General features: G+C 33.5%; 2 protein-coding genes across 5 annotated transcripts; both read right to left on the bottom strand.

Annotated features, from left to right (window-relative positions):
• Positions 1 to 3,672: 3,672 nt before the first annotated feature.
• On the bottom strand, positions 3,673 to 8,359 carry LOC144558931 (uncharacterized). The gene is made up of 5 exons (XM_078307799.1): positions 8,250 to 8,359; positions 5,861 to 7,680; positions 5,287 to 5,491; positions 4,776 to 4,963; positions 3,673 to 4,349 (listed from the first exon to the last, which is right to left on the bottom strand). The coding sequence occupies exons 2-5, from the start codon at positions 7,674 to 7,676 to the stop codon at positions 4,261 to 4,263; spliced, it is 2,298 nt and encodes a 765-aa protein (XP_078163925.1). The 5' UTR covers positions 7,677 to 7,680; positions 8,250 to 8,359; the 3' UTR covers positions 3,673 to 4,260.
• Positions 8,360 to 11,116: 2,757 nt separating this feature from the next.
• Positions 11,117 to 17,350, bottom strand: LOC144558932 (uncharacterized). Of its 4 annotated transcripts, none has more exons than XM_078307800.1 (9): positions 17,052 to 17,350; positions 15,606 to 15,670; positions 14,905 to 15,040; positions 14,565 to 14,641; positions 13,670 to 14,017; positions 12,813 to 13,178; positions 12,214 to 12,426; positions 11,738 to 11,893; positions 11,117 to 11,635 (listed from the first exon to the last, which is right to left on the bottom strand). In XM_078307800.1, the coding sequence occupies exons 1-9, from the start codon at positions 17,077 to 17,079 to the stop codon at positions 11,432 to 11,434; spliced, it is 1,593 nt and encodes a 530-aa protein (XP_078163926.1). In that variant the 5' UTR covers positions 17,080 to 17,350; the 3' UTR covers positions 11,117 to 11,431. The 4 variants fall into 4 exon arrangements, with proteins under 4 accessions (XP_078163926.1, XP_078163927.1, XP_078163929.1 ...); XM_078307801.1 differs by having other exon boundaries at positions 11,117 to 11,632; XM_078307803.1 differs by lacking the exons at positions 14,905 to 15,040; positions 15,606 to 15,670; positions 17,052 to 17,350 and adding an exon at positions 14,801 to 14,861.
• Between the last annotated feature and the right edge of the window lie 5,739 nt (positions 17,351 to 23,089).

Raw genomic sequence — 23,089 nt, 5'->3', positions numbered from 1 at the left:
ATAAATTATATTTCCTAATACGTGTCTAGCAATCAAAGGAATTATCATGATGATTAATCATGTGACTTTTATTTAATACACGCCATGGCGGAGGCGGAAAGATGGAATGGGTCAATTGACCCATTTTTTCTTAATTTTTTTTTTTGTATTTATGTATAATTTTTAATATAATTTAGAGTAAAATGATATGGTATTGTAAAATTGACTCTCATTCACTGTATAAGTTTTTTTATATAATTAATTTTATAGTTCAAAAGTATGACTCTGTCTCTTAATATAATTGTGTAAGTGTAAAATAAAAATTGTAAATATTAAACTAAACTAGATATGTACTTATAAGAGTAATATATTGATTACAAGTAACATTTTAGTGTTAGAAATACACACAGACACACACATTTTTTTTTTGTTAATTAATGTTAAATTCAACTAATTTATTTTAAAAGATAACCAAGTGTTTATAGGAACGATATATTTGTTAAAGAGAGTAGGATATCGGACAGATACAGAAGGGAATATATCGTTTCTATAAGGACGTGTTCGGATGTCATGGGATTACGGAATGGGAATTCACTTTTGAAAAAGTGGGAACCCACGGGTACGAAATGCACGGAATTAATTATGGGAATATGAGAAAATGAGTGTTTGTTTATATCAAGGGATTAATCGTGGGATATCTTTATTTATTTTAAAATATGTATATTTATTTAATTGTTTTATTTTAGTTTAGTTATAAATGATTTTTTATTTAATTATTATTTTTAAATAGTATAGCGTTATGTTATGTATTAATAAAATCATATAGTACACATTTTTTGTATGCATTCAATTATTTCTATATAGTCAAATAAATATTTATAAACAAATAAATATTTAAAATATGTGAAATGTATGCATTTACATTTTTTTATACAAATGTTTATATTTTTGTAATTCTTAAATCCGATGGATGAATATATATATTTATTTAACATTTTGAAAGCGTGTATCTAAATTTTCAACATAATTTTATTATTGTTTGAATTCAAGAAATTTCTTATAAAAATTAGAAGGTTTGATTTTTATTTAGAAAAATTAAAAGTTAGCATGAAAAATAGTAGATGGGTATATCTATGGGTATATCTACGGACATAACAAAAGAAAAATAAAATAATTGGATTATTTACATCTATATGTCAAGGCCCACCAATAGCAACAAGTTCTAATTATTAAAATAAGTAAAAAACGAAGTCCGGATATGAACAATTTCATTAGTCCCACATTTGAAAAGAATAAGTACTTTGGATTCTTTATTTATAGGAGGAGTAAGTGCTTGATTAGAAAAAAATAAGTTAGAGATAGTGCACAGTTGGAGGCCACGTGTGAAAGAGATAAAAGTTGCATAGTTTTCGAAATGAACCAAAAGAGGAGAGAGATGATTGGGAATAAAAAAATTCAGTCTGAGCTATGGTTTTTGATCTCGCAAAATTACCTCATTGATCTCGCAAAATTACACTGAAATACTGTTGATTGGAAATAACTCATAAAATTACACTGAAAGAAATAACTCATAAAATTACACTGAAAGAGATGATTGGGAATAAAAAAAATTCAGTCTGAGCTCTAGTTTTTGATCCTGCAAAATTACACTGAAATACTGTTGATTGGAAATAACTCATGGAATGTAGGAGGGGAAAATACTAGACTGCCAAACGGGTGCACAGGATTGTAAATGGATTTTGTCCAATCCCCATCAAATTCCCACTGGAATTTTGCACGCCAAACAGGCGCTAAAAGATTTGAAAATAAAGAGAGTAATAAAAGAGAATATTCTTATTGATTGATCAAGTGAAATTCGTTACACTAATAAGAAATGATCCGTTCTTTTACTTTGTATGTAAATTATTTATTGTTTTTGAAGTAATGTAAGTTACATGTACACATTTGATCTATACATAAAATCTAGCTGGTCAAACATTTCAGAGATTCTCCGTGGTAATATTTCCTTAACGCTTGCTTGTCTTATTTCATTCATCGGATGAGTCACCGATGGTGGGCCTAATTTGGGCCTCTTTTGCTCTGAGCCCAGGATCAATTTGGGCCAAGACCGTAACAGGCTAACAGCACCGCGCATTTCATTTCATTTTTTTTACAATTGTATTGGTCAAATTGAGATTATTCATTATGGAGTTAGGCTACTATGACATTGGTGTTATTTGAAATTAAATAACACCGACTTTTAAACCCTTAGATCTGCCTTGAGATTCGTAATATCCGCTTTTACTGTTCAAACACTTTATTTTGTACGAATCTCAAAGCAGATCTAAGGGTTTAAAAGTTGGTGTTATTTAATTTCAAATAACACCAATGTCATAGTAGCCTAGCCCTTCATTATGATTATGTACAATTATCCTCGATTGAGTTCGGATTATTATTTTTGTCAAAGGATTTTGAGAAAAGAGGGGTTGGTCGGGTACACCGTACACCTACCACTGCAGAATTTACAAGGGATGCTGGCCTCCAATGCTGTGCTTTTTTAAATGGGAGCCAAATTTCCTCTGTAGGGTCAATTTATCCATCTATTTTATGTTTACTTCGATCGGAATAATTATAATTAAATAACAGAAAATATTTGAATTTTAAAAAAATACAATCAATATTTAAATATGACTGTTTAGATGAAAGCAAGTAAGAAATTGATAAATAAATTGATCATGTGTGGAGAAATTTCCTGCTTACATAATATATATATATATTAATATACATAATATTTTATCACTTTTCTATTTTATTTTTAAATTAATCAATAAGTTAAAAAATTAACACCCAGAAATTATTCACAACAATATATTTGTAATTTTACAAGATCTTGATACCAATCAAAACATAGTCAACATGCCTTAAAAAATGAAGATATAATGAAGACAGCAATATATTTTTACATATGTATGATATAGATCATATATATCTATTTTTGACATTTGAGTTTTAAAATCTAAGTTATTGAAGTTTAAGAAGTGAAGACATAATGAAAGACAGTAACAGTTGAGGTATTTAAACCGTCCTCCTTAAAAACTGGAATTTATGTCCTCAACATTTATCATATCTCATATTTACCCTCAATTCATTAATATATCATACTAGTATATCATATTTCTCTGATAACTCTGCCAATTATTTCAAAAGGCAAGACTTCGATATGATTGTGGTTAAAAAATATTGACTAAATTATCCTTGTACTTTTCTTTTTGTCCTGAAAACTTGGTAAGTGGCAAGGGTTATCCCTGTACTTTTCAAAAGCATCTATCAATCGAGAGGAGGGTATTTTAGTCAACATTAGCTTAACCACAATTATAAATGATATTTTTTTGTTGTACTTTAACTACTGTTGGTTTAATTTTCTAATCTTACAGATACATATGAAAGAATTGGAAGAGATAAGAGGAATAAAAATACAAAATATTAAAGAGTTAGAAGGAGAAATACAAAACGTAAAAAAAGATGGACATATGATACTCTGAAAATGTCACTTATATATGTGAGATATTGTCCTCAATTAGAATTACCAATGGTCAATATTTTGGTGATTTTTTAATTCTTACAGTCATGTTATTATACCCAAACACTGTAAGTGACTCTGCTATGTGGTATATGCCTTAAAGAGGCACCACAGTTTTGAGTGCTAAATCCTGTAAAACAATAAAACCTACTTAATTCCCAGATGTAGCAGAAGTTGTAACAGTATTTTTAGGCTAGTTGATTTTGACAAAACACTTCTACAAGCATAAAGATGAACTACTTCTTTACAACCCTACCAGGAGAAAAGAAAACTACAAGCCTTACTAGCGTGCAACACTAAAGAAAAAAGAGAAAAAAAAGGAACTTGTTCTCATTTTTTCCAGGTGTTAATTAACTTCTAAGCAGCACCTTGCTGCCTAACCATACTTTCGGAACTACACAGAAAAACCTCTCTGAAACTCCCTCAAAGAAACCACTAGCTTCCATCTTACAAATAACAACTTAGATTAGTTTAAAGGAGATAAAAAACAAGGCTGCTATGGTTTTACACAGGGTCTGTGAGTTATGTGCTTTTGGTGAGGATAGCGAAAACATATTTCAAACCCTCATAAGCGGCTCTTTTGTTTCATACCTGAGGGTGTAATGGAAGCCAAATTAATTAAGTTCAGAGAGGTTTTCATGGATAGTTTGAGAGGGGGAGCAAGGACCAGAATTAGCATTCCTACAAATTAGCCGCTTCAAATTGACCAAAACACCACTACACTAGAGACGGTGATTCTCATCTTCCGTTTTGGCCTTATCAAGCCCAACAGTGCATTTAGCAGCACCCTTAATCAGTTCTTCATCAAGCCCTACAAAAAAAATGATACAGATCTCCTTTTTATTCTCTTGACAACTCATTATTTCAAAACCCGTGCTCCGTACTGGTACATAAAAGTATTAAAGCCAACCGACATAAACTAAAACAGTATGGTGAAAGAACAAATAATAGAAGTGCAGTATCTGTACCACCCAGTGTCGGACAACAACTAAGACAGTATGGTTATAGTCAACCCATTACTTCTGACAGTTTTGACTTCAATGTGAATTTAGTTCACTAGAAATCCTCAAAATAAGCCAATGCAATTGCTTCCATTTTCTGCATTCTATTAATGAATATGATCATGCCTCAGCTAAATTATTAAAGGCAGATTTGTAACTATAACATTAGTAAACCCTGAACATGTCAACAGCATGAGTTTGTTACATGAAAGGATGGATTAAAGGTGAAATTGTACCAGAAATGAAGGCTTCAACATCATCCTCATTTGAAATTAATGGATATGGTGTAGCAACGGCGGGCGGAATCACATCCTTCCATTTTTGGGGATCAGAGAGGATCACGTCTTTTTCCACAACCCAGTCACCAACTGTGCCAATATTGCCTATAGAAATTGGATCAAATCCTTCACTCTTCACTTGTTGCCTGCACATGCAAATGCCACCAACTCAGTCTCCAATGCTAGAAACAAAATTTTAGCTTCACTGTTGCAATAAACCTTACCTATGCTGTTCTATAAAGTTCTCCTAAATTGTATATGTAATACTCAAACATTAATAATTGCAAAAATTAACTCATTCTTTCTTGAACAATTTCAAAATACGCATTTCAGGCTGAATTAGGTATGCATATTCTTTGTTTGCTTCTGTTTTAAGGTAATTCAAACAGTTAACCTTTGATAGGCTATTATTTTAAAAAATTAAAAAAAGGAAAAAAAAAAACCATAGTCACTTGCACAGAGATCTCACCTATGTTGTAGTTTCAGGTTATAATGGACAAATGTAAGGTCCTCGAGCCGTTGATGCTCCAAGAGATTGATTCTTTGTTTGTGAATTTGTTCAAAAGGAATGAAAGATTGATCACACCCTTTAGCACTGCAAGTTTGGCTAAGGATACGGACAGAGAGCTGCATCAGATTTGGACATATTTGCCCATGTGTAAGCCACCAATTAGCTGACAACCCACACAAGACAAGAATGTGAAATTAGCATAAAATAAGATATTCTCACGTATTTGCAGTACACCAGACAATGGCCAGTTCAATATCACTATACCAGACATGGTAATATGCCAGAACAGTACCCTCCTCTATTTGCAGCTGATGTATGACATTCTCATTTCTTCTCTATTTTCAGATTTTTTTCAGTTTTTTTTTTTTATTATTCCTTTGCTTTCTGCTTCTAAATCATAGTAAAGTGATGCTTAATTGAGTGTTAAACATGTCTACAAGCAAAAAAAGGGAAAAAAAGATGGCAGGTCCAGTACAATGATTTATGGCTAAATGGCAATATGGTAACCCGTGTTTAATAGAATTTCACTAACCAGGAATCAAGGTACGCCTTGTTCTAACAGCCATTGGCCTACGAAAATTAGCAGCTGCCTCACTTCTATATATATTTAACTCCTCTTGTATTTTATCTTGTTTCTTAAGGTCAGGCACAAGTCTCTCAATACAATCAAGCATTCCAGAGAAAATCTCATTTGACACATCTGCTCGAATTGCCTCAAAAAATAGAGGATTAAGGAAAAAGCCAGCAGCGTGGAGAGGCCGTACCAATTCCTTATTCCACCTCCAATCAATAATTTCCCAATATGGCATGTACCGACTCTTATCCTCCAGCACCTTTCTCATAGTTTCCTTTGCTTGGTACAGACCCACATAAATATACCCCATAGCCGGCCTCTTTGCACTACTAACCAATTTATGAAGCCGTACAAGCGGCTCCACAATTCGAATAACACGAGCACAATCAGACCAGAAGGTCAAGCTGTTTATGGTATCAGTAGCTGTGATGCCACCTGGCTTCTTTGATAGAGAGGACCTTGACCACTCGTCAGAACGAACCATAGCTCTCAGTTCCTCTTTAAAACCATACATGGTTTTCAAAGTAGCAAAATTCAATGCATTAGGTGTCTCTGCACAAGCTATCAAATCCTTTCCTCGTGTGAACGTTCTGCACAAGTTCAATGCAAATGTGCTATTGTAAATGAATCTCGTGATGGATTTTGCATATTCCAGCACCTCACTTATGACCTCAAGCTTCCCTATATCCTCTAGCATGCCATCTATGCATTGAAAAGCGCATGGGGACCAGAACAGGGTTGGAAAAGCCTCAGCTAGCTTCTTCCCGGCCAAAGCATGAATCTCTGAGTTTTTAGTGACCACTTGAACGACATTTTGGTCACCAACTTCCTCCACCACATGCCTGAGCAGTTCATATAATGTGTCAGACGAGGTCACAATATGGGTTGCATCAACTGATTTCAAGAAAATGGTTCCCTTGGGACAATACACAAAGAAACTGATCATGGTCCTACCGTTTTCACCATCCCATTCATCAGCCAACAGAGAGCACCCAGTATCACCCCATGATGACCTATAAAAGTCTACATGTGATTTTACATCTTCCAAAGTTCTCTCCAAAATACGGCCACGGAACTCGTGATACGAGAATTCACCAAGTGACATGCCCCCAGCAGCTGTTGTGATCGAATCCAACATAGGCTGGAAATATACTGAGTTGACTGCCTCAGGTACCCCGAGATCGTACAGAAACCTCCCTATTGCGACATAAACCTGGTCCTTGTCAATTGAAATACTCGAAATAGGCTTAATCGTAGCTATAGCGTCCTCAACAGGTGCAACAGCTACAGAGATGCTATCCCCAGGCACATCGGCCTCCGATTTCGGCCGCTTTCTCTTCCTCCCTCGCCGGCTTTTGGTACTCTCCTCGTCTTTTGTTTCCATTTGCATGAAACCCATATCTCCCACACCAGCTCCTATTCCCACATCGCTCAAACGAGGCTGGCCATCAAACTCGTGAGAGTCCATGTTAGTTATCTTCACCATCTCTTCGTTAATCTTGACTCGCCGCTTTTTCCTTGCTTGAGCAGATTCAAGGCTCTGCAGCATTGCAGATTGGACCTCCTGGGGCACCTTGGCACAACACGAGGCATTGCCCTTCTGGCGTGCGAGGTGCTCCTTGATGCGATGGATGCCCCCGCCCAGGAATTGCTTTAGGCAGTACTTGCACTTCAGTAGTGTACGGTCGCCTGACCGAATCATCAGGCAGTGTTTCCATGCCGGGTCATGTTTTTGTGTCCCGATTGGAAGGACTATCTCGGATGCTGATGCCATTATGCTGCAGAATATTAGAAGGTCAATTTGGGGTTGTATTGCCCAATTCTTGTATTAAATTTGGATTTTTAATGGTAGTGATATGAAGAAGTCCGAAAATTACTATAATCTTCAGCTAAAATCATGTTTATTACTATCAGCTCTACCAGAATCGCATCCAACTGGTACTGTATTGGCAATTAACATTGTAACATTGTTATTCTCCCTGGTACATTTTTCATATGAAATTTAGCCTCCATGGCAAAAGCTGGAGGGTAAATTACATTATTTTTATTTTCGCTAGCACGTTTTGTTTTAAGATGTTGTTGGAGTTTCTTTTCAAGATGTTTATTAGTTTTCTACAAGCTTTTCTAAGAAATCAAGAAATTCAAAACCCCTCAACCCTCCCCACTCTAATTTTCCAATTATTTCCAGCTAAACCCTAGCGATTTCCCCAAGAGCAACTCAATTTAATTTCTTCTGAAACCGACTGGTCCATAAACAAACAGAAAATGAAACTCTATGATAAAGCAGCAGCTTACACGATCTGAAATAATTAAATAGAAAAAAAGAAAATCGAAGTTTTGAACTTACAATAAAATCGCGGCTCCTCTCGACCGCCCGTCAGACAATCAGATCAGACCAAAAGGGAAGAGCGGTCCGGTTTGGTATTTAACGACGGGATGGAGGAGGTTAGGTTTTCTGGTTTTATTGTGTGTGACCGGATGAACCGGTTAGCGGGTGGGGTGGTTTCCATCGATTGGTGATGGTTCGAGTTAGTCGACCAAAGTCAACCCACCGTTTTACCCGGTTCGTTTCGACCAAAACCGAAAGCAACGGTAGCCAACATTTTATGCTGTCCAGTATTCCCAAACAGGTCATTTCCAGTACGTAGAATTGCTTTGTTTTCCTTTCTGAAAACAAAATACTTGGTCAAAAGTTCAAAACTAGAGATGAATAATAATCATATAATACTAAAATCGAAGGCTCATATGGTTTCAGTCAATTTCTTTTATTATTTTCTGTCTATATATTCTATGCTTAGAGAATTAAAAAATATATTTAAAAAAAAAGATGGTAGAGTACACCTGTTTCATTACTATGGGAAACAACTTTAAACAATTACAACAAGTGTAAATTACAAAAGTTTTAACACTTACCCTTTTAAACTATCTTAATGTGTCTTTTTTGGTAATTTAGAAGAATAAATATGATATTATGAACTTCTTATAATTTAGAAAGTAAATATAACATTATATTTTTGAAATTTGAAATTTTAGATGGTATACGCATAATTATATCTTGAAAAATAAAAGTTAAGTCAAAGAACCGATCAAGCTATACCTTGCAAGTTGCAACTCAAATATATTCAATTCTTTTGTTCACAAGTATCTTCACAACAGCATTGCACATGGAACTGTATAATGTGAATATTAATGATAGTTACATGCCGATCATGTGAGGGACAGAGAGAGTGATTAGTTTCACATTTTAATGATCTTAGCTAAAAAATTTATCAGATTATCGATTTCAAACTACGAATCTAATCTATTGACAATGATTCATTTCACGAGTGATTAATTTACATATTAAAATTATAAATTTTGTGAACTTATTTAGTTCAAGCAATAAAAAAAGAAGTTTATAAGTTAATTTTACTATGGTCTCTATATCAAAAGCCCAAAAAAACCCACAGAGACAGATCCGCACAAAAACACAAAGCACACAAACACCACACAGATAGCAAAGCGAAGATCGGATCGATGATCCAGGATGCCAATCATGAGAACGGACGACACAGATTAAGTACTATCCATCTGTGAAATCAGCTCAAACCTTCATCTTATATTCTTGATTATATCGCAGGCTCGGAGCCCAGTAAAGAGGGTATTAAAAGATTGATTAGGCCCGCTTCATATAATTGGAACCGAAATAGAATTTGCATGAATTGATCAACAATGTGAAACAATTTAGATAAAATTTAATTAAAAGGTAGATTTGTATTACAGGATCCATCTCTTGCTACTTCGACCATGTTTAGATATGTTTGAATATATTTTTTTTAGAGGCGGAGAATGGATGAAAAAAATATTTCGTCAACAAAGTATTCTCCATACAAAAAAAAAAAACACACACACACACACACACCAGTATAGACAATATGTGTCCCATGTTAACAAAAGATGTTCATATCATTGTACGGTGATATTTATTTGGACAGGACAGTCTATCTTATATCTTCCATCTCTGCTCCTAAAAGACGTTGTTGACACAAATACTACATGTTTTGATCAAAACGAAGAAAAACAATTTTATAATATTATTCCAACCTTTCTTTGTTTTAATTAAAATGAGCATGCATTATTCATTTTTAGGCGCTCCACCTTTTAATGGGCTACTGTTATGATGATCAGTTTTAATGGATGACACAGGGTATATTAGGTAAACTTAGATGCATTAAAAGCTTAATTAATACGATCTTAAACAGTAGCATTTCCCTTTCTATTTTCTTTAATATATGTATATTTTGTCTTCACGAAGCCAACAAAAAACTTGTGGTTCAAGCTCCAAAAGAGCATATCAAGCTTTATGCAATAACAAATAATAAATCATATCCACTTTGAAAATTCTATACCGAGTGAGTAGGTAAGCAATCTCTTTCTCCTCTGACTCCACAAACGCTTCGGCCATTATTAATAGCACAGATTCTCTCCAATTGTATGGACAGCATTTCAGATCCTTAGGTAAATCTTGGCTGTCTATTTTATCAACGGTCTAAATTACATCTAATCAATACCCTTTAAATTCTGGTAGCTCTTAGTCCATATATTCCAGCCGGGACCGCCGATTGTTTTTAATAATTGTCCCACCACTGAATCTGTTTAAAAAAAATTGTGATTAGATGCTTTACGGCTCTTTAGTAGAAAAATGCATATTGCACAAATAATCTCTGCATGAGCTGGACTTAATTTTCTTTTAACCTTCCAATAGCACAGTTGGCAGCATTTCCTTTTAATTGCCAGGTGATTATTTATACATTTAAGTCGCATTCTTGGTTGTTATAGGGATAATTATTTGATTGACTTGGTTAGAGACCTATTGATTTGTACATCTGCGACGTTAGCTTTAGCAAGCAATTAGAAACCTTCAACATTTTATACATCATTCAAGTGTGTTTGGTTAGAGAAAACATACAAAACAAGATGCACAAATCTTTTGAGTTGCAAATGTGCCACTATATATCTTGCACATAAAAAAAGTTCAATTTAAAAGAAAAATTCTTTCACAAGTGCATTGCATCTAACCGCTTTCTTGCAACTGGGCCGACAGTGTAGCGTAGTAAGATATCATCCTTCCAACACAATAAGGCTGCTTTTTTTCCTCTCTTTTTTTGTTTTTTGCTTTTGAATTTTTAAAGCACAAACAAGTGTACAAAGTTGAATCACACAAAAGGAAAGCAATTGCTATCACAAGATACTACACCAAAACCACCACCAAACAAGAGCCGTTTCAGGACCACACTACTGCCTACAGCCCTTCCTTACACTGGAATTTCCAATTAAAGAAACACCTAAAAAAAGGATCCATACAGAAGTGAAAAGAGAGACCAACTCCTAACTAAAAAAATGGAAAGAAAATAACTAAAGGAGAGGTTGTAATTAGCTGCACTTGCAGAAGCTCTCTTCCCAATCATTGATCTTCTTACTCATGGGAAGGAAATAATTACAACAGTGCCACACGGCATAAAAGCTTCCAGCATGCTATCATATCAGATACTACTCATTGGAGAGAGATGGAGAAGGGGGAGATAATGGCGAATCCTGCCATGTCAGCTTGCTATCAGGGTTTGTTGGAAATTTATATGGTGATGAAATAGCATTATTTGGAGATAATGGAACTTTTTTAACGCCATCAGAAATCTCTTCTTCTTTGGTGTTATCAGGCTTTATTACTTCTACAGATATGCCAGATTCAATCTGCTTTAATTAGATGAAAATAGAAAATAAATTAGATCATTTGTAAACAAAATAAACATGCAATTGGAAGTAACAAGGATTTTGATTTATCAAAGAAACTATTACCGATGGATGATTCACACTGGGATTGGGGAGTTTGCTCCTCCTGTCCTGCATTGCCACCTGCCTATTCTCGTAAAATTCAAAGTCGTCTAAAATTGAAGTTTTGTAGGAATAATTCTTGAATATTTTCAGCATCTCAATCCCTTGTGAAAACTTAACCTGTTACAAGGTAAATTATAAAAAATAAAATATTAGCAAGTATACTAGTTTATATGTCTGTTACCCTTTTTTTTTTTTTTTTTTTTCTTGAAGGTAGGTCTCCAAATTCAGCCCCGCATGCTAGCAACCATTTATCATTTAATCTGTTAGGTTTGTGCTTACATGGTGTTTTATTATTGAATCGGACACACATGTAAACTGGTTTGTACTATCAGTACAATCAACACTATGAGTCCATTACTTAAGGATGGGTACTGGTACTTATTTGTATGCTAATCCTCAATTATAAGTGATATGAAATTTAGACTTAGTAGCAGTACCTCCTGTGTATCTCGGCTGTTAGTGACGGGTTTGTTTTCATTATTCTCTAGTATAATGTGCCGAAACTGAGGATTAGGTACATCCTTGATAATGTGCCACTTCACTGGAAAAAAACCTGTCCATTTGTCCTGCTGCCAGAAATCCATGCTTTTGCCAAAATCCACTGGGCCCACCATTTCAGCCACACCACAGAACTGACCACTTGCATTTACCTAATCCAAGATTTATTACTTGTTAAGAAAAATTAAACTAAGAATGACCATGAGATTAGTACAGTTGCTAATTTAAAGTTTGGCAACTCACCACACCTTTAAATGTTAAACAAGAACAATTACCAGACAAGTAATTCAGATTTCTAAAAATTACACAGAGAAAGAGGAGGGGGGGGGGACAACTTTTAAATATTGCAGAAATTACTAGCTAATCTTGTGTTTTATGGCCTACCAATGACATCATGGCCTAATCACAATTATGCATATATTCCCAAACTACATAAACTGCAAAAAAGAAGAAGAAGGATTTTGAAAATATCTTGCAAGTAGCAAGTACCGCATGGAACTTACTTTCAGAAAATTTAAAGATAAGGAAGAATTCTTACAGAGAAGTAAAGAAACACGGGGCATTTAGTCCCCTTCTCTGACATCTCTCGTGCAATTTTGAACGCACTTTCAAGCCTTTTGTTCCCATTTGGAGTGCTAGCCCACACATTGTACTTGATACTCTTGTGGACATCATCCTCACTGTATGACTTTATCACAAAAAACATGGCGTCCTCATACTTGGTCTGGAAATCTGTGAGGTTATAAATGTCCTTTGTGACCACGACATTTTTTTCTCTGGTGGTGGGAATGTTGTTGTTGTGGAATCCATTGAACTTTGCTTTTGCTTTAGGTTTTGTAGCCTTCAATTCGGTCAAATTAACTGGATGGAGAAGCCCCGATTTTGATGTAGCGCTGCTGATAATCTAATGGAAAAAAAATCGAAGATTCACTGATCATCTGATCCATTTAGGGTTTTACTTTTGGGTATAAAAACCACTATTTTGTCCAATTTGTTCAAAAAATATATTGCTTATGTTAGTAGCAAAACTTTTTATTTTAAAGAGGTCACCAGACCAGAGCTTTCTCGGTCAAAAACTCCTTTTCATCAAATTTGCATAAGACAATCAATTTTCGGGGAGGAATTCAAGATATAGGAGAGAGCCATTTTCATTGGCTCAGAGGTAAGGTCCAAATGGTGTAAAATCTAGCAAAACTGTCTGGTTATAAACTAAAGACACTGTGGTCCTTTGTTTTCATCCAGAATACCTTGTTATTGCCGATCTAGTGGCTTTAGAAACTACAAAAAGCTCTTATATGCAAATGATTGTACCCTGGGTTTAATAGCTCTGCATCTACACCTTGGCCAAGATTATTTTTCATAAAAGAAGGGAAAAAAAAGAAGATATTGTATTACCTTATTTCCCTCCAAAGAATGTTCTTGTGATGAAGGGGACCCTTTTGTTCCAGAAATAGATTTCGGAGGAACAACCTTAGTTCTGGTCATAGAATTGCTTTTGGAAGAAGGAATTGGCCTTCCAGTAACAGCAGTTCCTTGGAACCCATCCATGAAAATAAGTGGCTGGTCCCATGTGTATGCTGGGAACCACTCTGGGCTGTATGAAGCTGTTGGGGAAAGAAGCCCTGCTGAATAATACTGTCCATCGGGACTAATCGGAGCCCCGTGTACAAATGGAGTGTATGAACTATATCCTGTTTGGTATTCTGGTAGATAGTACACATATGATCCATCTGTTTGCATGACCTGAAAAAAAATTCAAATTTAGCAAACCCCTTACTCAGATTTCATAATGGATCAATGAGAATAAACTTGCATCAGAAGATATATGTTTGTATCCGTTATGGTACAGGAACTAGTCCATTAAATAATAGGATTTGTTTGTTCTATTCTTTATGTTGTTTTGTAGTTAACTTTTACAGGCTCTTTCTTTACCAATGAGTCACAATGAATAGGTCAAACGCCATTTTGTGAGATCATATGGGGAATAAAATGAAAACAATCCCATATGCTGGTCAAAATAATAAAGGAGGAATGGTGAATTAAAAGCTTACAAATATATGCCTTGTGTCAGCCAGTTGCTGTCAACACCCCACAATAATTGGATCTTTCACTAAAAAATAGTTATTATAGAAGGTGGAGATGTTGACAATTCGCCTATATATTTTCAGAATAAATATGATAGAAGAACTGTTGAAAGCAACTGGATAAATAAACCATCAAAGCAACTAAAGGCCGTTTCATAGATATAAGAACAGACACAACAGGGGGATAGAGAAAAAGAGATACTTACAGGGGGGTAAATTTCCAGTCCATTGGTTCCTACCAAGTACTTGCCATCATGAAATTCACTAACCATCTCATTGGTCCCTACAGTATAATCATCAATTATAAAAAACCAGGGCCAGCTACTGATTCAACATGAGAGAGTTATACAAAAACAAAAATAGATAACTGAAAACCTGAAAATTAATTGCAAAAAGAATTTAAAATAGCAAAAATAGAAACAAGAAAAAAAAGGCCTCTGACCGAACCAACAGAAGCAGGCATGTGAAGGTACTTGTACATGCTATAAATTATGAACTCTCATAAAGTCTTACTGAATCAGGTGCAGAGGGATAAGAGATGCAAACCTGGGTATGCATACCCACTGTAGTACAGCCCTTGTGGACCCATATAAGAATCCCAATGCTTCATCTCACTGTCTCTCATAGTTCCAGAAGAAACACACAAAGCACCACCAGAAGAGGATGCATCCTTAGGACAAAGCTTCAAAAAAAAAAAAAAAAGGAAAAGTCTCAATGAACATCGCTATCTTAGATTCATCTAGAATCCAATCATTTTGCATTAGCCACAGAAATAATAAATGAATTTCCACACTGTACTTATTAGTGACATACTAATCTTGGTCAATGTTATGATTGGCCCTCCTCTTCAATAAAATCGCAACTATGACATGTATTTTTTTTTTAAATAGCAGTGGCACCAATTTCCACAGAAACAAAAATAGCAACTATAACATTTATAGAAAAGTTAGATATTTAGGGTTCATTTGTTGCAAATAAAAACCTTTTCACAATTTTTTTTTACAGAACCCATTGTGAAATTAATTTTTCATGTCTTATGTGGTAATCTTTTAGTCTTTCATACTCAGGAAACATTACCATCAAGTAAACTCATTTTTTTTGGTTCTTTAGGTGCTAGCATCCTTGTTATGCAATAAAAACAATCTCAGGCCTTCGTCAACAACGTATGTTACATTCAGATAAAAACAAACTAACGTGCAAACAAAGGCATACACAAATTAATTTGGTTTTAGACTGTAGACTATTACCAAGTTGGGTTTTCTTGTCTCGACACTTGAGTCTATCTTCAAGTTCTCCATTGCTTGTTCCATTGCTATACCAATAAAGTCAAGGTGACACAAAAATAACTAATACATAAAATAGACATATGGTACTTGTGCAAATATCTTTGGTAGGTTGTACAAATGATGGCATAATCATTGTCTTAAAAAAATATCTTGCTTTCTTTGGCCTTAGCAAGTGTATGCTTGAGTCCAACTAGTAATGGAGATTACAGATTAACCAATGAGCATGTGGTGCACTCTGCAGCTTTCAAGGGTTGCAGGGCCACACTGAAATAGAACTTTGTGATTTGTGGTGGAACGGAAGGTGGGGCAATCCATAAAAGCATAAACTAAATGCACCTGATAGAAGCTTTTTGCCCACCTTTTTAAAAAAATATATTCCATCCAATAAAAAAAATCAGAATGAAAAAGTTTGTTGGTTAAAGAGAACATGTAAAAGGACATCCAAACTAAGACGAAAAATGGGAAGAACGGAGGACAGCACTTGAAAAGAAACAGAAATGAAAAGATCAGTAGAGACTTGAGATTGGGAACACAAAAAGAAAAAAAGTGGGTACGATTCTCCAAATAGAGAAATAACTAAACTTTGGTGCCAATTATGGGGATATGATTATAACTAACCTCGGTGCAAATTAGAGAAATTTCAAGTAACAAAATTTTAAGAATAGCAAATGCCTGTTATAATTGATCGGGTGTAATGGTCTCTGTTAATAGAAGCTGGAGAAATTGTTAACTTTTCAAATAAAGAAAACAATTGAGGAAATTCTAAGAATATTAACCTGCCCATAAAGGATATATAAGCAAAACGGTTTTGGTTTTCAAAAGCCAGAATTATTCAAAACAAATCACTAAAATTTGGCTACAGTTCAGCATTCAAAAGCGAAGGATTTTATTTCATCCAACTTCGCATGACATTTTGGTAAGGGCATATCATAATGGAAATTACATGAAAAATAGATTTTTTTTGTTTAACCTTCAAAAAAAGAAAAATAGATTTTTAGTGCCAAATTAAGTCTTTTGTATATATAAAAAAAAAAATTGAAGTAAATGAGATACCTAACTGTGATTTGTCCAATAGAAAAAAGAAATATTCCTTCATTTTAAAATGAGGATCCAAGAGCTTTACCGAAAGAAGCTACATATTCTTTATATGTGGCTCCCTACATTTTATATATAAACTTGAGGTCATGAAAATAATTTCTCCAACTCAGAAAGTTCAAATTTATGTACCAATTCATATGCACTTTGCTTAAAGATGCTTTCTCAGAAAGCAAAACAAATACCATAACCCAATAATATGGACAAAAAGGAATTATCTTAAATCGATGAGCATGATCACTAGAATTCAGTTTTTTGAATGAAAAAAACCTACTGAAAGTTCAAGCAAACCAAAAGTTTTAAAATGGATACATTTCTCAGGCTTTCCCGCGGAGTCCATGAGGCCACACCACAAATCGCCACAGAAGAAACCGATATCACTCTTCGCCTTCTCCAGTTCGACGGTATGAAAGATGCTAGCGAAGAAGAAGAAAAGAAGAACAACGGACGGACGAGAAGAGTGCACGTCAACTGAGCAGACCTGATCGAACGGTTGATATCTGTTGTTGATCCGTTCGATCGACTGATTGCAAGAGAGTTGGAGCGGGAGATGAAGCGCCTAAAAACAAGTGTGGAGAGCGGTATGCTGTTCCTTGGTAATAGGTTAAGTTGAGAAGTGTGGTTGTATGGGGAAAAAAGTATTAGTGCGTTCGTGCGTGGATACGATTGCTTTATCGAGATAAAAAGAAAACGTGTTTCCATCGGACGGTGGACGATGATGAGCATAAAAGATTCTCTGTGGCACATCCATTCCAATAAATCTACATTCTGGAACTTTTTAAAGAACTAGATTCGCAATATCTCGTCTATTTCACGAAATCTATATTCCGAAACTTTTTGAATTCCGAAACTTTTTGAAGAGCTAGATTCGAATTAGAGTAATAGGACTTCGTTTTTGACCCTTATTGTTTCTCAAAAAAAAAATTACAAAAATGAAATGTTAACCTTATTCAATGTGACAGACTAAATATATGTGTAAAATTATCATGTTTAGCATTTATCAATCAGATCTTAAATGTACTAAAGAACATTGAGACTATAGGGAACTTTGAAGTTTTTCTTTCCTTGAAATACTGTAGTAGAATCGTATACTGATTAGAAACCAGTGCAGAAAAAACCCGAGAGGGTGTGAATATATGCATGTTCATAGTTGGAGGGAAGAAAAGAGAATGAAATCAATTGACTTCAATTTTTTTTTTAAATTTCGTATTTATATATGATTTTATTATAATTTAGAGTAAAATAACATAGTATTGTATAATTGATTCTCATTTTTTGTAATTTTTTTTTATATAATTGATCTCCATATGTGTTTGACTTTCATAGTTTGAAAGTCTGACTCCACCCTAGCATGTCCAAACATTAATTCTAATTAAAAAATTGTGCATTAATTATGTTCTCATCATGATATATCCTAAATTTCTAATCATATGATTTCATCATGATATATCCTAAATTCCTAATCATATGTGTATAAGATAAGGTTTGAAAAGACTATCAACAACTATCAGATCACATAAATCTCAATTTTTTTTTTAATTCTATTAAGTGTATTTTATAAGAACTCCACAAAGGATATTTAGAGGTTACACTTGATGATAGTTGTTAAAATCACACATAACCTGCTAATATCATATAAGACATATTATAATAGAATTTTTTTTATTTCGATAATTTACATGCATGTCAATTATCACGTATCCATGACGAACCAACAAAATTAGTTAGTCTGTTAAGGTGAGCCAATAGAAAAACAAAAACAAAGGTGAGAAAGAGAGAGAAACAAAATTTGTTGCGATTTCTTCAAATAAAAAAGAAATAATGAAAAAAAGGTTGGGACTTGCGAGGATGTAATTGTCGGGTGGTACAAGTTGGAGCCTAGTTTAAGAAAAATTGTGGCTCTAAAGTCTAGACTTGGGTTTCAAAAAAATGCTGCGCATATTTGTTTCTAACTGGATCACATTTTCTATGTCATGGATGGAACTGGCCCATGTAATTATCAACTATTCATTTAGTTAAAAATGGTCTGGGCTTTTAAGTTCCATTCTTTAACCTAACGCGCTCAAGTTTTGTAAAACGTCGACTGGAATGGCCCAAGAAATCACATGCACCATTAGATTGAGATACAATATAAACCCACATCAGAACCCCCTTCAAAACTTGCTGAATTGGATGGCAAGCTAGCTTAGCTATTCTACAAGAAAACAAATTGCGACCTCTATCAAAAACAAATTGCGACACATAGACATTTAAATTGAATTTTAAGTTTAACCGTAATAATTTTAATAAAAAAAAAAATCATACAATTAAGTGAAATTTCGACATAAAGAAATATATTGTTTTCTTTTCAATGCTCTCAAAAAATTGTATAAAGCCAACACATTTAACCACACGAAAACCTTTTTAAATATTATTATTTCAGCTTTTGTTTAAATTTTCTAGTTCTGCTTCAAATCTATCTGCTGCTGGTATCAACACTCTTGATAAGAACATATCACTTGATAAGAGAATAGGATCGTTTCACTGTCCAAAATTATAAATGATTTTTGAGTTTCTCTTGTGAGAAAAATGATATCTGTTTCATAATACAATTAAGTGAAATTTCTATATAAAATTATAAATATTTTTTTTTTCAACGCTCTCAAAATTTATATAAAGCCAACACAATCAACCACACGAAAAATTCATGATAGAAATACAAACTCGCTTAAATGAGAAGATGAATCTTGATAAAATATGAGCAGTTCGATCATAAAAAATAACAAGAGAGAACAAAATAAGATGATTAAACGTATATGTGATATAAGTAATTTTTTTTAAAACTTAACTCAAGTATAAATATGGACTTGGAGTTTATGATTTTTTTCTGCAATGCATGATGTAAATATGTTTTACAGTAGATGTAAATACTTTGGAAAATATGTAGGGCCTGTTCAGCAGTCCAGTAAGGAATAGGAAATGAAAATTTTGAACTAGATTTTACTGTTCAAGTGGGAACAAAAAATTCAGTCTGAGTGGATTTTTTTTTTCCCACGTGAACAGTATTACTGCCGAACAGGGCGTATAGAATAATTTTAACAAGTTTAACCAACAATTATTTTTGGGAGTGCTAATAAGAAGGCCTGATTAATAGATGCAGCTATCATGACATGCTTATTTGCGACTAGAAGTGAGATTACGGTACTATTGTATAATACACATTAATCGGTACTATAAATTATTATTTCTATTTATAAAATCTTAGTCATCAATTCCAACCGTTTCAGATGACTTTTATATAAAAATGTACTCAGAGACAAAATTTTATATTTTTTAAGAAAAAAATATTTTTTAATAGATAAAATATCATTATTTTTGAATGGTCCAAATTTTTTAAATCAAGCGAATTTTTACGCATCTAAAAAAATTTATAAAATTTGGTTATGTTTTTCAAATATATTTTTGTACGGAGATTATGTTGAGTGTTTGAATTTATTTTTTGAACTTTTTATAAGATATATGTAAATAGGACCAATGTACCCCGCAAAGTTTCATAACCTTTAGCCTTATATACACCTTACTGCGACTAATATGAGATATTGATATTTAACTGTTAATCGATACGGAAATCAGAGCTTGTGATTAAATTATGGCACTACTGTGACTAATATGTCATCATCATGATATTCAACTGTTGACCAATACGGTGATCAGATCGAACTTGTTATTAAATTATGGCATAGCTAGTGGCCTAGTGCCCGATACCTTGTCATTATAAAATAAGTGCTTTTCCTGATGAGAATCTTGATATAGAGAATGAAATTAATCACGCCGTTATCATTTTGTACGTCGTGTAACGTTATGTATGTCAATCACGTAATGTGATTCGCATGTCGCGTGATGTGACCTGCGTGTTATATGATATAATTGTCGTCACTATTTTAATCACGTAATTAATGTGATTAATTTTTTCAATATTATTTATAATTTATATTTTGTTACTATTTTCTTTGAAACAACTTAAAACTTGAAAACAATAATTAAACACAATCAAGAGTTAGGCTAATATGACACTAGTGTTATATCAAACTAAATAACACCACATCTTAAACCCTTAGATATGCTTTAAGATTCGTACAAAATGAAGTGCTTGAACAGTAAAAGCGGAGAGTACGAATCTTAAAGCAGATCTAAGGGTTTAAGATGTGGTGTTATTTAGTTTGATATAACACTAGTGTCATATTAGCCTAACTCCACAATCAATTATATTATGTGTAGTTATGATTTAATCACGTCAGATCATGTCCTGTAAAAATATTTTAATTACATACTATATCATAACATGGCTAAATCATAATACATTAATCACATCACATCATGTCATTTCACGTTTTTCCTTTGCTATTCTAATTCATTACTTTTGCTCTCTACCCTTTGAGATCACGAGCAAGCAACAGTGAATTCAGATTTAGTGAAATAACTCAATTTTTTAGTTTTAGATCGACACCGTCCGATTCAAATCCGCGACAATCCATTTTAAAGTGAAGTGTACACATTCTGAGCGACAGATTTGAATCCCGAGACGATCCTAATTCAAAATCCAAAATCCAAAAATTGAGTTACTTCAGGGATCCGGCAACAGTACTAACAATGCAAAATTCACGAGGACCAAGTATTAAATTTAGATTGTTTTTAATATAAAATAAGGGTAAAAAAAAATCTAGAAATACATCGATATCTGCAGTATGGGGTCTGAATTGTGACTATACGATCGATCTGAAGAAGACGATAAATTATAAATATACATGATTTCTAAATTTTAATATTAATATTAGAGCAAAAATAGAGTGTTTTTAAGTTTATTAAGAAGATTGTTAAATTTAACTTTAGAATTTATGAGATTAATTTTAAATAACGAATTCAATTCGTTGAAACGTTTACATGATTTATTTTAAATATTTAATTAATTTAGTATAAAATCAAAAGTGAACAATTTTTTTATAAATTAATTATAATGTATTAACTGTTTGACTTTATATTTAAATAGTTTTTATTATTTAACTATTTTTAGTATAAAGTGCAGAGAGGATTAAATATTTAAATATTATTTATTATTTATTAACTGCTTGACTTTATACTTGACTCATCTATTTCTTCGACTCGAATCTCCGTAGCACGCAACTTCACAAAATAATTGACTAAATTATTTCAAAATTTTAAAATTCTGCATCTAATAGTAGAACGGTTTCACTTTTTTCGATCTACTTCGTCGTTTAAAGTCAATCCAATATGTTTTTGAGTTAAGCCCACCAATCCTCCTGGTAAATTTAAGAATACACTATTTTTACTTATTAATAATGATTGAAATGATCTTCACTTAATGTTATTAAGAAAATTAATTTGGATGAAACCTTTTTTTAACATTAGAGCAAAATATCAGTGCACCATTTTGTCCCGATGAGTTGACTTTGATCCTGAAAAGTATTGCTCCTAAATTTCTCCTTTTAATTTTGTCTCACAAACTTGGTGAGATCTCTGTTTTGCGATTAATAATCATGTCACCGATAAATAGTTAAATACTGTGTCAACAACAAACATATCATGTTGATGATATGTTGTTTCTGAAAATTCTATTACTGTTTTTTTGTGACTTGGTATATTTTGTTCTAAGTAGATATAAAAACTATTTCATAAGGTAGTACCATTTCAGTACCGACACCTTTAGAGTACGTAATGGTAACATTTCAGTACCGACGTCTGTAAACAACTCCAATTTCTTAATAAAATTGGTAGAAATATCCCACTTTTCTTCAAAAAGAAATTATGAGGATGCTAAAATTATTACCGATATGATCTTATTGTATTTTACAATGTGTGTGAATCATGGTTATGCATTTATGGGTGCAAACGGATCGGATATCTCACGATTGTGAAGTTTTATACAAGACTTGATTTCATAGAACAAGATTGAAGTTTTATACAAAATCTCAAAACAGATCGTGAGATATCAGCTCTCAAAAATTGTCCGAACTGCTGAAGGAGTGCTTCTGAGTCCAACTTTGCACCTCTGGTTAACATATCACAACACCTTTAAAAATCATGAAAATTTACCGACATGCCTTCTTGACTTCATATAATAAGACTGTGAAGTTTCATACAAAATCTCAAAACAGATCGTGAGATATCGGCTCTCAAAAATTGCCTGAACTGCTGAAGGAGTGCTTCTAAGTCCAACTTTGCACCTCTGGTTAACATAGAAAAACACCTTCAAAAATTATGAAAATTTACCGACATGCCGTCTTGACTTCATAGAACAATATTGCGAAGTTTCATACAAAATCTCAAAACAAATCGTGAGATATCGGCTCTCA

Source organism: Carex rostrata, chromosome 9, assembly GCF_964058835.1.
Source record: "Carex rostrata chromosome 9, lpCarRost1.2, whole genome shotgun sequence".
In the NCBI taxonomy this organism is placed as follows: domain Eukaryota; kingdom Viridiplantae; phylum Streptophyta; class Magnoliopsida; order Poales; family Cyperaceae; genus Carex; species Carex rostrata.
Note: the sequence above shows the minus strand (reverse complement) of the source record. Positions and strands in the feature narration are given on the sequence as shown.